We start from the raw sequence: 17,918 nt of genomic DNA on the forward strand, positions 1-17,918 counted from the left end.
TATGCGACGGGAAAGTTTTCGCGAAGCCGTACAGGTTTACAAAACAACCCGCGTTTAAAGTTGGCATGACTCGATGCAATTAAATTTTCACATATTTCAAAAGAGGAGCAGCCAAAGGTTTGCATTGATGGCACGCTTCAGTTCTTACCCGCTTTCCGCTATCATTGAAAAAGCTTTTGAAGCCCATGGTTTCGACTTCGCGTCACCAATGCGTCTGACGCCACAATGATGCAGGTAAAGATTGGCTGAAAATGCATTGTGGTTTAGATACAAGTTATTTACTAAAACGCGTGTAGTGCAACCCTAAATCCTTTTGTGGGAAAACTTTTACGTTTAGGCAAAGCAGGAATTGTCGAAGAATGTAAGTACTTTGGCTGTTTTGTGCGTTTTTACTGCGGGGAATAAGTCTTGATCGCATGGAAACTGACAGTAGACGGACACTAAAGCTTATATATTATGTTTCTTTGTTAGTGCGTACGACTAAGTTAGGAAAATTTCCTACATTTTTAATATCTTTGGTAGAACTTTCTAAAGTGACCTGGAGAATTAGGAGAACACGATTATAATTTGATTTTGAGTCTTTAGTTTCATATGCTGAGACTATTTTCTTCAACTTTACGTAAAATTTGGTTATTGGGCTTGGTACTTGCTTTGCCTAAACAAAAAAATTTCCAACAAAAAAGATTTTACCGCAGCGTTACACGCGTTTAATCTAAACCAATGCATTTTCTGCCAATCTTTTTCTGCAGCATTGTTAACGAGAGGTCGGAACCATGAATAGTTCAGAAACTAATTCGACCAATTTTTAATAGCAACAGAACGTCAAAAAATGCTCAAAAGTACAGTTATTCCTCAAGCTCGGTCAGGTTTTTTAAGTCCTATGACATGATTGCTCCTCATAGATCTGCCCCTGCCTGTGGGCATATCGCACAACTTTGTGGCTGTGAGACGGCAACCCAATAGCATGTAACAATGCATCAACTTCGTTCCGCTACTATAGCCATTTTTCGCGTTTACATTCTTTAAGGTTTGACAATGATGCTCAGCCTAGAGCACGTGCTGGTGCATGTAGAAGTTTTTTTTTTCTTTAAACACAAACTAACTAATTTTTTGCTGCTTTTAAGCTAAAACAATATCCAGCAAATAATAATAATGAAAATAATTGGACTTCGCTGTTTGCGACGCAATAAAATTAAAGTATTTATGTTTTACATTGCAATGGACATCAGAAAAAGTATTAACATATTTGGCAAAAGAAAAATATGTGTTGTGTAAATTTCCTATATGAGTAAACCTCCAAGAAAGCAAATATATCTGTGCTTTTCAAACATATCTTTTACAAAAAGTATTTTTTGCAGTGCTACTGCCGATGCAGACATTTCAAGTAAGTTGAAAATACATGTTTCTGCAGTTTGGTGTGAAATACACTTGCTCAAGATATCAATACAAAATTTGTGAAGTATTTTTAAATATTAAGCACTATCTTGTTTAAAAAAGTCATGATTTTTGTACTTTATAATAATGTTAATAACATGGTATTTCCCTGCCAGAGTATGAATTTGTATGTGGACTTACTAGTTATTATAATTACTCAGAGCATGACTTGCCAGTTGCATACCCCCAAAAGTCCATGGATATGTTTGAGACCAATGAGTCGAACGAAAACTTACCAACCACTTCAATATACTATCACATGCACAAGGGGAGCCAACATGGTTTGAAAGATCCACTCAAAGAAGAAGATATTGAACCAGGTAAGGTTGCAAAATGATTATCAAAACATGTACAATCACTTTTGCAGTGCTTGTGTTTTTGTCAAACTGGCGTAGATTACAACATGCAGGGCGTCGTGTAGAATTTTAATGTTTTTTTTTTCATATCAAGTGTAGAATTTTAAGTGTTTTTGCCTAGTTGAATTGGTATATTTATTGTTCTTATCTGCTCCATATCAGAATGTTTTCTACTGAATGCTGTTCAAAGTAACTGTGCAGTCTTTTGCCAAGTTATTTTATTACGTCATCACAATAGGTCAGCCTGTCGTGAGCACTGTTCCATTCCCATCGCCAAACATCTTGACATCGACATTGTAACAAAACGCAGGCACATTACATAACAAAGAAAGGTCACTTTACTTACTATAATATGACTTGCCTTAAAGCCAGGTTACACAGTGTTAGAAACTGGTTTTGCAGTGACACGCAAACGTAACAAGGCACGCACTAAAACAATGACAACAGCGTCCTAACGTGTCAGGGGAAAAGTTGAAAACATGCTTCAGGGCATTTGCGGCTCTTTTGTTCTAGAGTCCAAGTCACAATTATATATGTAAAAAAAATTAAATATTAACATGTTCGCTACAGTCGATTTTTTATTGCTTGTCGAACATCTTGAGAAAAATTATTGTGCGTGTCGAATAGCAAAAATTTTAGAATACACGTTGAAATAACAACAAAAAACCTTGCATGTTGTGGGCTGGTATGTCTCTTTTAAGGTCCGATTGAAAGAAAAATGGTACTTGTTTCGTAACAATGCCTTGTGTTCGGTAACAATGCTCCATGTTTTTTCGTTAATGCCACGCGCTTTTTCGTTACGTAAATACTAACTGGTTTTTGTATGGATTTTGTCTAAATAATTATTTCGGTTCCGCTTATTTAGCCATCTAAACAGACAAAATTATTTTGGGTGGGGATCCCAGGGTAGCAAACGATAATGGTGTCGGGGTACGCCCCCGCTGAGTGAACGTTGGGTACGACTGCGTCTCGGGCCTCGCACCCAAAGGATCCGACTAAGTCTCGATTGAAAATCGGCCATGCAGGCAACTTGCCTTCTCTATCTCAAGGTTACTGTTGGAGTTAAATAACTCCTTCACACAAGTCTGTGCGTCTTCTAGGTAGTTTAATTCCCGACTAAACACATACATCCACCAAGTTTCAAACCAGTCCAAAGTTGTTCATAAATCCGTTTATTGTCGATAATCCAGTAATATATACTACAACACAGTACAGAAGTTTCTTCAAAACATGGACAGTACTATTTAAGGCAGAACCAAAACAGCCCAGACCCTTGCACAGCAACAGTTAAAACACACTGGTTGGCAGCCGCTAGTCGCTCTGCTTTTTGGTCCGCGGTTGGCCACACGTATTGATTGATACCTAAAATGGAGTTGTTGCGCAACTTTGAATGCAACTTGAAGTTGGTTACCGATTTGGTCGATTACGTCAGTTTATGGCTTGATTACCTCCCTAAATAGTGCCCTAATAGGTTTTATGTTTAGGTTGACTTTGTTTTCCGATTAACTTAAAGTAATTATGTTTATTTTGACTTTATTTATCATTTGCGATGTACGCGTGATTTATATGCGTTGAACGCTTGGTTACAATGACAATTTCAAACCACTTTTGCCACCAGCATCTACGGCAAAAATTTACAACTACCGGTACATTTCAATGGGAAAATTGTTGGCGTCCAATCTTCGAAAAAACTACTAAGATCGATGTGAATGTTGCAACGAAATTTAACGAAAAATGAATGCTTCGCAGTTGCACCAAGGGAATGCTTAGATAACCTGACTCAAACCAAAGAATAGCATAAACACAAAAATTATTTATATTGCTTAACAGTGTAATTAATGTGGACCAATGCCACACTCTTATTGTGTACACCAAAAGTTTTTAAATAAAAAATAAAAAGCATTGTACATTGATTACTCTTATAGATACAAACTGTGTGTCTGCTTTATACATCATTTTATAGTACAAAAATTATTATCACAAAACAATAGAACAATAGATAGATTTAATGAGTATTGCTCATTTTTAAGACATAATAGCATATATTTTTTACTAGTTAATTGCTTTAATTGCCACATGACTGCTAATTTTATATATATATCAATTACTCATTACATATTACTCATTAAGAAGGTATGCAACACAGTTAATGTGTGTAACACACTACTCCTGAATTTGTGACTGTTCAGTATTTAAAACTGGGGTCATAGAAATTTGACTTGAAGTACAGAAAGCAACAAAGCAATAAATAGCTTTTCTATTTTGAATAAACCTTTTCTACTTTACTCAATCAACAGACTACACAAAAACAATTAAATCAAGGCTAATAATTTTTTTTTAAAAATAAATATTTTATAACTGTACAGCTGTGATTTTTGTACAATGAAAAAAGAGAGCAATATTTGGGTAATTGCACATACACCAAGTTACAAATTTGTTATATTTCTTTAGGTTGTGGATCACCATCAGACAAAACCCTTGGAAAATGTGCTTTGTTTTGGGGAACACAGTGTGGTTGTGAAACTGGGGATGAGTTTGTGGTTGGCCTTCGCCGTGTTGGAAGTCGTGGTATTGTAGCAGTTTACATGCCGCAATTTTTAATACAAATTGATTAAGCTATTTTGTAGAGTAAGAATGTTAAAAAAATCTGTACAGATTGGTGTTGTTTGCCAATATCTTTATTAATTCATAAATCCAAAAAAGTGGTAGGTGATCACAAAGTTTTAGCTCATTAAGCCAAACTTTGTTATATGAGTGGATTTTAAATTTGCAAACATTATTTGTATTTCTAAAACACACACACACACACACACAACGTACAGGTTCATAAGATCATACATTTTGTCTTTTATTTTTTTTAAATTGGTATTACAATGGTCTTTAATTTTAATCCAACTACAAATATTGTCCATAAATCATTGTCATAATATATTTTGTTAATGAGTCCTAAATCAAAATAGCAGTACAGCAAAACGTTTATGCACGGATGGTGGAGTACATGATTTATGTACATTTAAGCAATAGAAAAAGCTGAAAATTAAAAGTACATCAAAAAACAATAGGACAAAATATCCTTTTATCAAAATTCAATGCTCAATATACTTTTGGCTTTTTAAAACAGTTCGGTCATTATTGTACAATTAAAAATTTGAAGCAATTCTTTGTGAATAAACCTTTATGTCTTTTGTTGTTATGTATGTAAAATTAGTGTACATTTTCCATTTGTGCATTTTTCTTTCAAAATAATTTTTATGTTACAGTTCTGATGGCAATTCTATTTTGGGCATTTTTTTGGTCTATTACCGCACTTGGAGGGGGCTTTGCACTTCCAGGAGGAAATCTGTTTGGTAAGTTACATCACTGCAAATGTACATTGTACACACATTTCCTTTTATATCTAACCAAGCCATTGTATCACCAGTCTTAGATATGCACCAAACTTTTATCCTATGCTTCCCAATTATTGCAACAAACAGCACAGTTGTACATGATTTTAAATAGATGGGGTAAGGAGAGTGGGTCATTTTTTGGCTGCTATTCTCATTCTTTTTAACCTGATCAGTTCTTGGTCAGCAAAGTCGTCTGAAAGTCACACCAGCCGCACTGATGAGACCTTTTATGTCGAAACAGTGGCCATCTGTCTGCAGCTTACACAATTCATATTATTGGCTCCACTTTACTTATCTGACCAGTTCTTCCTGCTATGAATGTGGCTTAATTCTGTCAATTTGATGGCATTGAACCAAGTCATCCCATAATGCACAGGGACTAACAACACTAACCCTTTCTGTTTCTCCACTTTATTCCATTAATTAATTGCTGATTGTTGATGTTACACAAACAGTGTGCACAGTGCATTAACTGTTTTGTGGGTTAGTTAACAACAAGTAACAGAATACTAAAATGGTTTGCAGTAAGCAGTAAGTACAAAAAGCTGCTGGGTAACAGTCGTTGAATGTGCGCATATGTAGAAATTGGGATGGGTGAGGTACAATTTCAGAGAACCAATCCAAAGTGACTGGAAGGTTATGGTAGGTCACAAAAAATAGCCAGAGGTGCCTTTTTTTCACATCTCAACCTTTTTTGGTTCATGGCCCCCGTCGTTAAAAATATTTCCATATACACAATTCCTATTCATTCTCAGTTTTAACAATGCAACTTGCAGTGACATTACTGCTGCATGATCGCAGCGAAACCAATTAAATATTTTTTTTAATGACAAAACTTTTTTTGATGATATAAAACATTAAAGTTTTAAACTAGAATCATTTTTTCCGACTTTTGGTTACAAACATATTTTTATTCTGCTGTAACAGTTTAGTTCTGAATCTGACTGAGGTTTTGGGTTCTTCATTTAAAAAAAATATAATGGTTGGTTGTATATATGCTAACTATGAAAGAAGATGTAAGATATTGTGTTTTTTGTATACTAGATTATGATGTATAACTTTGTGAGCTGCATCCAGATGGCCACTGTTTTGACCTATAAGGTCTCATCAGTGCAGCTTGGTGTAACTATTGACAATCTTGTGGGCGAAATGGCCAGACAAAGCTTTTCACTTTGTAGTGACTATACAGTCACTGTCATCTGTTGGGCACAAAACTAGGTGCAACCATTTATAAAAACAAGCTGAAAACACTATAGCTAAGCAAAAGCTATACCCATGGCCATGGTGCTATGCATCATATTATTGGCTTCCTGCTTATTTATATGATGTATACTCTTCATAAGGTCATAGTTTAGCAAATATTAAATTTTTTTAGGTGAAAAACTTATAAACAACTGCTTGCCTGTTACTTGTTTAATGTATAATAAGTTGCTTGTTGTTGTAGTGTTTTAGCCATAAAAAGTTGGTTATGTTATGTAACTAACATGACAATTTCACTTGCTGCATGATAATGCACTATGTTATGCTAAAGTATTGTTGCTCTTTTTTGTGTGTGTCAAATATTATTTGATAGTATTTTACCAATAACATAGCCTGGCAATGTATAGATTAATCTCATAAAATCGTTATATGTAGCTTATTGAACTACAATAAGCTGCAGACAGATGGCCACTGTTTCGACCTAAAAGGTCTCATCAGTGCAGCTGGTGTGACTTTCAGACGACTTTGCTGACCAAACAGCCAAGCAAAGACTTCCACAATCATAAGATAAGCAAAGTGGAGCCAATAATATGAATTGTGTGAGCTGTTCAATTCATATTATTGGCTCCTCTTTGCTTACAATATTTTCAAGTTCATGAACTGTAAAAACTAAACACATTTTGCTTCAGGTGTTTTAATGGTGTTCCTCTTTGGAATTGTTACTGAAACATTGATTGTTTTAATCCCTTTGCCATTTGGCCTTCCAAACCTTCCACCTTTGCTTGGTAAGAGGTTTAAACTACTTCTTCAGTAGAATATCCAGAAATTTGAAAAGTTGTATGCAGATTGCTTTGCTGTAACATAATTCGATAATACTAATTACCTAAAAAAGAATTCTTGGGTTTTTCACTTATGTTGCCAAAAGTGTAAATATAATACAGAAGCAGCATAGCTTTTGTGAAATTTCTTTCAAAAATCTAGGCTTAAGAAGACTGACTCGAGGAATTATAATTTTGAAAATGGTTGCACAAAATTTCAAAAAAGCTATGCTGCTTCTGTCTTAAAAAAAGCTCAGCAAAAATAGTTATCATTTACTACTTTTACTGAGCTTTGAAACCAAAACTATTTGGTTTACAGCTTCCTTGTTTATGGGGATTATACTCCGCAATGTTCCTGTTATTAATGTTGCAAAGGAAATTAATCCAGACTGGTCATTTACTCTGCGACAAATGGCTCTTGGTGTTATCTTGGGTGAAGCTGGAGTTGAAGTTGACAAAGAGGTATATATGTGTTTGGTATGAAATTTTTGATTTGCTACAACGAAATTTTAAATTTCCCTGCATAATTGTGAGAAAGATTGAACTTTTTGTAAATGAATAGATGATGAGAAAACTAAAGTCTGTTGTTCCACGTCTGGCCTTTTCCCCTTGTTTGTCAGAAGCAATTGCATATGGAATATTTTCACATTTGATACTTGATTTGCCTTGGCTATGGTCCTTTATGCTTGGGTAGGTAGCAACAAATATGAACAAACTATACTGTAACAGGTAACTTTATGGAAAACATCCTTTCTTTGATTAACACAAGTAAATAAGGATTATTGCAGTTAATTTGGAGCATAATTGCAAGTGTGTACAATGTTTCAACAATTTTTTTTTCTTTGACAAATATTTGTCCATGAAAGCTAATTCAAAGGAAATTAAATTTTTTGGATGCAAATATAGTTTTGTGTAAAGCAGCCAAAATGGGGAGTGGTTCTGGGTAATTAAATTCCCAAGTATAAACCATTTTTGGGATAAATTTGTAGTGGAAAAAACGAAATAGTTTAGTGGAAAAAATGAAATAAAAAAATAAATAAGTACTGTGTTATGTAATCATTATTAAAAAGGTTGGTTTAATTGGTGCAACTTTTTTTTTATTCCTTTACCGCTATTATTGGTTTAGTTTTTAATTTTTTAGAGTGACAGGGTAAAGATATAGTTTAAAAAATGTAAATGATGTGTACATATATCTGATATGATGGGAAATCCTAAAATGTCAATGTGAAGAAAGTTTATTAAACTGAAACATACTGATGACTATAAATAGGGGCCACATATATAACTAATTTGCATACATAAAAATCATTGTTTTCTTTGGAGTTCTTGTATTAGGAAGTTGATCCAATGGGTTGTCCAGGATAAGGACAAAGTTTGAAATACAGTTTAAATTTCCCTTGGTATGTGTCGTTTGTTAAATTTCAGTTGCTTACTTTGATTTGAACATTGATCGTTTAATTGAAAAGGGGATACTATCATGGATGGCATAATCATAAAAAGTATATCAGTTGGTATAAAATAAATAATGTATTTTGTGTGAATTTGCCAAGGGTGGCTGGGATACAATCGAGTAAAAAAACTATGTTGTTAATAATGCAAATAAATGTATTGTCAAAGACTTAGGAACCTAATATTGTGGGTTTTCACGATACTCTTTTTACAGGTTTGTTTGTGGTGCTGTAGCTCCAGCCTGTGTGGTTCCATCAATGATTAAGTTTCAAGCGAAGGGTCTTGGAGTAAGTATTTTCATTTTAGCAGCATAAAGGTTAACAAAAATAAGGACATACTTATGTGCAAACTATCAGCATGCCGGATAAAAACAGATCACCAATATCATATACTTGTCTGCACAAAGTTTACTACTTTCTTATTTATGATGAGGGGTGCAAAGTTAACTGAAAATTCTGATAGCTGCCACAAGTCAACCTGTACCCATTTAGCCTTGCTTAAACAATTTACACTTGAGAGTTATTGACAGACAAATCTTCATACATATAAATTAAAATGTAAATGTCCTATTGGAAAGGTCTTCATAACACCAAAAAACTACAATTGCAATGTCAATATATTACTTTTATGTCTCATTAGGTAGGTCATGGAGTTCCTACTCTATTGATGGCTGCTGCCTCCATAGATGACATTATTGCAATAAATGGGTTTAATATTTTGCTAACCATTACATTTTCAACAGGTTTGTAAAATATTGTCTAAATATATTTTGTTCTTAAATTACATATCCAGTGTATGTTACATGTAATATATTTTGTATTTCAAAACCAGCACATAAAAAAATATGTTACATGAGTTTGGCAATGCAATATGACCTGTCCTCAGTTTTTTTGATGCAAATTGTAAGGTCCCCAGCACTTGATGACTTTGACACCCCTGACGTAAAATAAGAAGGGCATTTTTTTGTGTATGTGCAATCTTAAAACAGTAAAGAAATATAGATAGTAAGTTTGCAGCAACAATTTCTGCTAGGCCTGATGTTATGCCAATGTGTTGACAGGAGGAATTTGGTTTGATTTACTGAATGCGTTATTTGAAATTGTGTTCGGATTTGCTTTTGGAATTGTAACAGGGCTACTGATGTGGCTTTTTCCAGATCCAAGACAGGTGAAAATACTAAAAGGAATTGTAGTTATTTTGGGAGTCACACAAACCCAAACTTTATTTGCTGTACAACATCATACAGTTTGTAGTTAATCAGTACACTGTCTTTTTCTGCTCAAATGGATAGTTACGATAAGTTTAGTCCTTTAAATCAGGGTTTCCCAAACTTTTTTGTAAACATGTTTTTTTCGGACCCCTAATCTTCAGATCATTTTTCCCATGTTATCAATGGAAAATACTACAAAACAATATCAACAGTAACGAATCATGTTTATTTACAGAGCTATATTGTGCTAGACAAACTCTTCAGTCCGAGTTTACGCATAGTCTGGACTCGACACACAATTTAGTTTGATGTAATCACACAATCACCTGTAACTTTACTCCACAAAACAGCAAATACGACCTTAACCTTAGAATATGTCACCGGCAATTAGTGTGAATTCCCACGTCATAGACGCGTAGTAAAATAAACAATTGTGAACAACGTTGAAATAAAAGATAGTGTAAGAACCATTCAAAAGTGAAGTAATTGTCCACTATACGTATTGTACAGCTTATGAAACCACTCAAGTTATAAATTACTGCAGTGAATTCTACTTACGCACTGTATGAAACTGAACAGTTGTTTATTTAAATATATCTTTACAGACCCCCAGTTTGGTTTAAATAACCTCAAAATGGTATATTCTTTTTAAGCACATGTGTTTGTAGACCTTTAGTTTATTTATTATAATAACACATAAATCAGATGCAGATAAATGTATCTTTATTGGGATTTAATAAACATATTGGTAAAAATGTTTATACAGTTACCAATTTTGATTAAAACAATTATACTCCTTGGTCTTTAGCATAACGTAGTTAGAGACAGGACTATTTTACTGGTTGGAACTTCATGGCTACTTATTTTTGCAACCAATATCATTGATGTTCCTGGTGCTGGAACTCTAGGAACATTAACCTGTTCTTTTGTCGCATCAATTGGTTGGCCTCCACAACAAATGGTGAGTGTCAAATTTGAATGAAGTGTGTAAAGCTCTTTTAGAAAATTTGAGTTTTATTGAGATTATAATATTGTTCCTACCAGCAGTTTATATGCATAATGCTGCTCTGACAATACTTTTTCGCATGCTTTGCCTGTCAGCAAGGTTTGTTCAGAGATGTGGACTGAGTACTTTCAAAATAGAGAACCTATTACTCTTGTCCAAAGTGGACATGCCAATGAACATATACCATTTAATGGGTTTTGACCATTGGGAAACATAATCTAGTGAAAACAAGACCTGTCTATGCATAAAACTTTCTGATGCTACACTTGTCCAAACAACTAAGCTACTTTTCTCTAAAGCAGCAAAACACCAGAAAATGGCATAACATTTATACAAAGGTGCTTATAGATTTTGTTGTATTTTATGGAAAGATCTGAAAATAAACAATGTTAGTCAGCATGGGGGCAGTTTGAGGCCACTCTAACCTTCACACAACTGGAAAAGAATTACGATTTACCTTTAGTTATGCCAAGTTTGTCAGAAATTTTGTATATACACCAGATTGAATTTTGTTTATTTGTTGCATGTGTAATTTGTTAAAGCTGCAACTCTAAAAAAGTGTAGTGCACTGTGTATGTCCTTACTTGGCGATCTCATTAGTTGCAATATCAATTGGTTCACTGGCACCATAACAAGTCAGGATTGTTACACTTTGCAGGCCCTTACCTGGTAATTTCAGCTATTATAATTTGGAATTATTAAGTTCACTGCCATTGCAGCCAAGCTGGATCAACCACTTTTTTCCAACAAGTCAAGTGAGACCTGAAAATCAAGAGGCAGCAATGCTTTGGCTGCAATGCCAGTGAACTTAATGTGCATTCATCTTATTGATGATTTTTAAATTTGGATTAGTTTTTTACCAACTAGATTTTATATTTAAAATTGCCTTTTCCCTTTTGAGAAGTTGGTTTGACCAACATGTATTTATTGGTTACTTGCAAACTTAATACTAAATCCAAATAAAAGTTATGTGTAACTATTTCTTGCGAAAATTTATAAAACCATGTGCATACCGAAACCACAACCCAGGAAACTTTAAAGCATTGACCAGATTACATGAAGCAAGACAACAGTATGTCAAGTTTTATTTTCTCTTCCTGCTATTGTGTCATTCTTTAGGAAGCTGTTGGCCATAACTACAAAGCTCTTTGGTTTTTGTTTCAACCATTGTTATTTGGCCTAACCGGGGCAAATGTGGATCTCAGTCAAATGAAAGCGCACACAGTTGGTATGCTGAATAATATGAATACTGAACTTATTGAAAAAAATTTTAACATTTTTTCAAGGACTTGCAATTGCATGTATGATTATATGTCTTGCAATTCGACTTACGGTTGCGGGAAATGCTGTATCATTTCTTGGCTGGACACACAAGGAAAAATTTTTAACTGCTATTGCCTGGATCCCAAAAGCAACAGTTCAAGTATGTTTTGTTGTAATTCGGTCAATTTGATAGTGTGTAACAAAGCTAAAATTGATGTATATTATGACAATCCTTCCCAGACATACCATAGTGTATTTTGGCAATAAACATATTTGACAAAGCAGCAGTTGTAGCACTCCAGATGATAACTGTATGTAATTTCAGGTGGATAGTGTAGTATGCAGCTGAATTTCTGTACAATATCATAAAATCAAAATTGACTCTAAATGGTGCATTCAATCTTTCGTTTTTTTTGTCATATTTTATCGATTGTTTTTATCGTATTTTATAGGCTGCTATTGGTGGCACTGCCCTTGATTATTCCAAATCACTATGTGATGGGCGAACTTGGCCACCTTTGTGCAATGGAACAACTTCCTTTAACGGTATAACATATGTTAGAATAAACACCAAAATGATTTAATGTAATTTGTGTATCTAAGAATCCACAACTACTACTACACCACTTGAGACAACTTCTACTGCATCAAACACTTCCAGTTCACAAACTAATGAAGGTTGTGTCCAGGCCTATGATACTTTTCCAACGCCAACAACTTGTGTGAACTTCATAAACTGGGGAACTATAGTAAAAAACAGGCTTATATTTCATCTATTGTGAAATTCCACCATTGGATATTTTTAGATTCTTCAAGTGTCAGTTCTGGTCATAATAATAACTGCTCCAATTGGTGTTTTTTTGATTGGTTTGGCAGGACCTAGATTGTTGGAGGTATACAACCCAGAGTCTGAGGTATTGTTTCACAAGAAATTTCTTTTAAACCTTTGATGTTGCAAAGTCGGACCATATCTTAAATAGCAATTTAACATAGTTGTTACTTTTTGTGAGAAAGATATCTCAATCGGTATGTGTAACCCAGTTAACCATCAGTAACTAAATACATTTGAACCGGATTGTAAAACAAATATACTGATATATTTTTATTTTAATAATCTGTCCTTCTGGCACAATTAAACGTAACTTTTTTTGACCGGCGCTTCACCCGCTATTCAGCTAGACTTCCTCTGGGCAATGGTTCAGCACACCAAGCATCAAGACTTGATGTTGGTAGCAACATAATAAATATACTGAGTTATGACTGAAATTAGAAAAAAATTAATAAATATAAATGTTTATTTTTGAGCATTGTTAAATTATGTGCAAATTATTTCTTAACAACAAGTTTATTCCTTTTTTTAAGGAGCCAAAAGAAGATAAAAACGTGGAGCTTGGAGTTGCAAACCACCAGGGTGATGGTAATTGATTTACTGTATTTCTATTTTAAGGGGTATTTAACTCTTGTCTTGTGGCACATCCAGCTGCTGAGATGTAATTCAAAATCAGTATGACAATGATTTTATTTCACAAGGCTATAGTTTAGATTGGTAGTTGTACATCATATTTAATGCCATTTTTAGCACTATGGACCAGTCTCTTTATTATTGCAATAGTATGGGTATTTACGCAGTAAATAATAATAATATTAAACATTACACCAGATTGTATGATGTTGTTAACAGGTCAAAGTGTAAATACATCTGAAGATTCAGCATTTTCTTTTGAGGTGGAAGAGCCCACTGTTTCTTCTGAAGGATTTTTTCAAACCAAAATGTAATGGAGTTATTCAACTTCAGAAAAAAAACACAACTCAAAAAAACTCCAATATGTGATGTTTTTACTGTACAATTATTCTAAAAAAAAATAGAAAGTTGTGTTGTTTTTGTGATGTACATGTGTTGCTAATCATGTAAATTTGGTTTAAAGTTTTCAAATACAGATGAAATGCCTGTGTCATTCTTGTTTTTTTGTACAAATAGGGTGTGTATTAAATTACAACATCAATAGAAAAAATGATGTTTTGGACAATAGTAATGAAGTAATGAAGACATGACAGCCAAGAACCATATAGTCTTTAAACACTAATTGAAAGTAAGTTTAGCTGGTCCTGGTTTGCTTTAGAAGATTCAGCTGAAAAGAGAGTCAACAATGAAAAATAGAAATGCCTTATGCTGAAAGGTTTTGTCGAGCTTAGAAAAGTCAAATGGGAGCATTCATACCAGGGGGCAGCTAGAGCAACCAAAAATATTAACATTGGTTTTCTTTTTTGGCAAAGGTTTTGTTACTGCTTTTCGTTAATTACACTAGACGGTTCTCTTAAGGCGAACTTGTTAAAATTGCGGTGTCACATTTTGTTTTGGAAATATATGTAAAACGAAATCCAGGTTACAAGAAAGTCGAACTTCAGCTAACAAACAATAACACCTGCAAAAGAAAGACGAAGTAAAAACGTTGCACACTGAGAACAGCAGGGAGCTGACAAGCATAACAAGGCGTAATCACGCCACGCCAGAGGCTCAATCAGTTCCAAGCCTAATGTAGCAATCGGTTACCACAAGGACAAGTTATCAGCTTGGCAGTAGCGGTGTTGGGATATTCAGAGTAAGACGTTTTGTTGGCAATGATGCTGTCAGTGAGATAACCTGGCCTATTTTGCACAAAAACCCTCTACTCAAATGAACAATACTCCATGTGAAGGACCTATATGGGTATTAGATTGGAGAAATCCTGTGTTCAAGGCCCTCAGCTGTAATGCATCTAGTGACTGTTCCGCTTGTTTCCCAATGACCGTTGATGGGTCTTGTGACTTACATAGGGACCTAAAATTCTTCAAAGTTAAAAAAAAAATTTTGCTCCTGGATGAGACTGTACAGAGCAAGGACTTGTTGGGCCTCCTGGAAGATCATATGACCAACAGGGGGGTATAACCAGCCCTGGGGGAGGGCTTTGACAGTTTTTCAGCAACTAATAAAAAATTTGATGCCATCGCATACATAAGAGTTGGAACTTACAAAAAAATGCAAATGAGTGGGTAGTTGAACGATTCATTTTTCTGCAAAATCCAGTTCCATTTTTTGTTACTCTTTTAACCAAAATACTGAATAACCAGGGGGACAAATGGCCCTAGGGGGGTGGCTAAATCATTTTTTCGGAGACTAATTTTAATCAAAATTTGTAGATATGAAATGGATCTTTCATAAAATCACAAATGATTGGACACTTCAACGATTCATTTTTCCACAAATACAGCCTGATTTTTTTGCTCCATTTTCAACATAATTTTCAGCAGCACCCACCAGCAAGTGTACGTGGATAATGCTGACACAAACATGTCTACTGTTAGGTTACCTCGAGCTTGTCCTTTTGCCCCCTTCGAAAGTGGGGCGGGGTTTCTCCTTTTCGAACTCTCGTTCTCTCTCGACGGCGACACGACCTTTCCATCATCGGTGCTTTCCCTCCTCGAACTCTCGCTAGACTTCTTCTTCAATGGGGAGCTGGTCTTCTCGGTGTCCTTGGTGGTTGGATTCATTTCCTGGTTTTCCTTAGGTGTTGGGATTGGCCGAAACTCCTCGCTGCTCGAGTACCCCGACGTTTTTCCTCCTCGTCTTGTTACAACCATCCATCCGGACTCCGATGCTTCCGCCATTTTCCGTTGTCGTCTGGTGCGCAGTTTGGTGGACGACCGCAGGTCTTGTTGGTTGGAATCCAGTACTTCTCCTCCTCCCCATCCCGGGCTGGGATGTCACCCTCAATAAACTGAAGTTCCACTTCCTCAGCTGACTTCCTCAACTCTTTGTTTAGAGATGCAACCAAACGTGGCTTTCTTGTCGACGGTAGTACTCCAGTGTGAAAATTCATAACCGATTATGAATATGTTTTTTTTTTAAATTTTGATATCGTTAGAAAGGTCAGCCTATGAACTTTTACGTGTAAAAAAATTAGGCTGCTACCTCGTAGGGCGGCCGAGTAACCCGCGTTCAAAGTTTTGTTAACTGGCGATTTTTTTTTGTCAACTAACATCCCTCTGGTGATATTTTTGCTCCATTTTCAACATAAATTACAGCAGCACCCACCAGCAAGTTACTACCTAATTGGAATAGCCCAAAACCCCACTAAAACTGCACCAAACACCCTAAAATTCGTCGCACTGGGACTGAGAGGTGATGGGTATCGACAGGTTACAAATGACGTTAGGTGGCCAGCGGCCGTGTTGGCCACCACAAAGCAGAGAGATGTTAGTTGACAAAAAAATCGCCAGTTAACAAAACTTTGAACCACCCTACGAGGTAACAGCATGATTTTGAAACCCAGGCGAAACGCTCGGTTCACAGACGTTTCCTTTGATCCATATAGACTGGCTTAGGTCCGAAACGACAGCGGATCCTACGGCAGTAAATTGTTTATTTATAGTAGAGATGTACCGAAAGTTCGATTTGCCGAATTTAGTCGGCCGAAACTAAGGTTTTTGCAATTATTCGTTTTCGGCCGAATATTTCTGCAAACTATTTTGCTGCATTCAATGCTCATACGCAAAGTTTACAAAAGGTTAGAATCATTGTAAAGTTATAGGTATATTGTACTGCAGTAATAGTTAATCGATTCTATTTGAATAAGGCAATATAGAAAATAAATAATTTAACAAAAAGAACTGAATCTGGTTTACTGATGTCTTCCTGGCAGCAAACTTCGGTGAGCATATTTTTCGCTAAGATCCTCACGGTCCAGCCGCTCACGTTCGTCTGTGGCGAGCTCATCTGCCACAGAAAGAAGTCGCCTAGAGGCAAAGGTGGAGCGAGAGTTGGCATTGATTCGTATAAAACAGGTCGAGGAAGAAAACGATCTAGTTCAAGAGCAACGAAAGGCGGAACTTGAAAAAGCAGCTGTGGAACGAAAGGCGGAACTTGAAAGGGTGGCTCTGCAACAGAAGGCAGATTCGGAAAAGGTTGCTTTGGAAGCAGAAAGGCGGAAGGCAAAATATGATTTCCAGGCTGCCGATGCAAGGGCTAGAATATTGAATGATGAACCCAATGATCTGACGTCGTCGGACAAGGGGCCCAACCATAGTCAGAGCCCAGAAGTAGAATCGACTTCCTCGGTGCTGGCTGCCGAAGAAGTTCCGACGACGTCTTCTGCTACCCGAGATCGTGCGTCCCATATCCAAAATGGGAAAGTTCCACATGACAACGTTAGTCTTGTTGTACGTGCTCCTGTATTGAATACACACCCGGACTTGGAAATGAAAGAGAGCCCAGCTGTATTACCGTGTATCGTAAAGGCAGTTGGAGAAGGCATAAGTATGCCGAAGCCCGACCACATGACAAGATTTTTCAATCCAATTCTGCAAAGTACGCTATGCGCCGATCGGAAGTTTTTCACGATCGCCAGCGGGAGTATGACTACGGTTTGCGACCGCTAGTGACCGGCCAAAACCCTGTCAGATGCGTGTTCGGGTTTGTCGACGCGGCAGCCTACAACGGGGCCTTCGACCGAAATCCCTTTGAGTTTAAACACATGAACATTACATATTTAGCTTTGCACGTAGATGGCTGTATCTACCCCGCCATCGCATTTAAGCCCGATTTTCAAGGCGGTCAATACACACGAAGCTATTTATCGCTTTTCACGGGGACCAATTCGTATTATGAAAACCGGGGCAATTCGATATCGTTGTTTTGTGTGGATTTGACACCCGACCACAGCGACCTTGCAACCTTTGACCTCCGGCGTTCCGATTCGGTGCGCTTGGAGGTGCGATTTAAAAACGCGCTCGCTGCGCCTGTAGCGATAATTGCAT

General features: G+C 36.1%; 1 protein-coding gene across 1 annotated transcript; it reads left to right on the forward strand.

Annotated features, from left to right (window-relative positions):
- Window positions 1-1,692: 1,692 nt before the first annotated feature.
- LOC145913998 (sodium/hydrogen exchanger 9B2-like) lies at window positions 1,693-13,934 on the forward strand. The gene is made up of 17 exons (XM_083001771.1): window positions 1,693-1,754; window positions 4,242-4,358; window positions 5,051-5,137; window positions 7,069-7,164; window positions 7,517-7,659; window positions 7,760-7,887; window positions 8,861-8,937; window positions 9,290-9,388; window positions 9,707-9,813; window positions 10,665-10,817; window positions 11,982-12,090; window positions 12,149-12,285; window positions 12,578-12,671; window positions 12,729-12,874; window positions 12,932-13,039; window positions 13,488-13,542; window positions 13,807-13,934. Exons 1-17 carry the CDS (start codon window positions 1,694-1,696, stop codon window positions 13,899-13,901), a joined length of 1,812 nt encoding a protein of 603 aa, XP_082857897.1. The 5' UTR covers window position 1,693; the 3' UTR covers window positions 13,902-13,934.
- The last annotated feature ends 3,984 nt before the right edge of the window (window positions 13,935-17,918 follow it).

This window comes from Ascidia mentula, chromosome 9 (assembly GCF_947561715.1).
Source record: "Ascidia mentula chromosome 9, kaAscMent1.1, whole genome shotgun sequence".
Classification (NCBI taxonomy): domain Eukaryota; kingdom Metazoa; phylum Chordata; class Ascidiacea; order Phlebobranchia; family Ascidiidae; genus Ascidia; species Ascidia mentula.

What these genes read in the sequence shown, in the direction of transcription:
- LOC145913998 (XM_083001771.1), top strand. Translation starts at nt 1,694, where the DNA reads ATGCACAAGGGGAGCCAACATGGTTTGAAAGATCCACTCAAAGAAGAA. An exon ending in AACCATTACATTTTCAACAG is followed by an intron (nt 9,389 to 9,706) that starts GTTTGTAAAATA and finishes ATGTGTTGACAG; the next exon opens with GAGGAATTTGGTTTGATTTA. An exon ending in AATGAAAGCGCACACAGTTG is followed by an intron (nt 12,091 to 12,148) that starts GTATGCTGAATA and finishes CATTTTTTCAAG; the next exon opens with GACTTGCAATTGCATGTATG.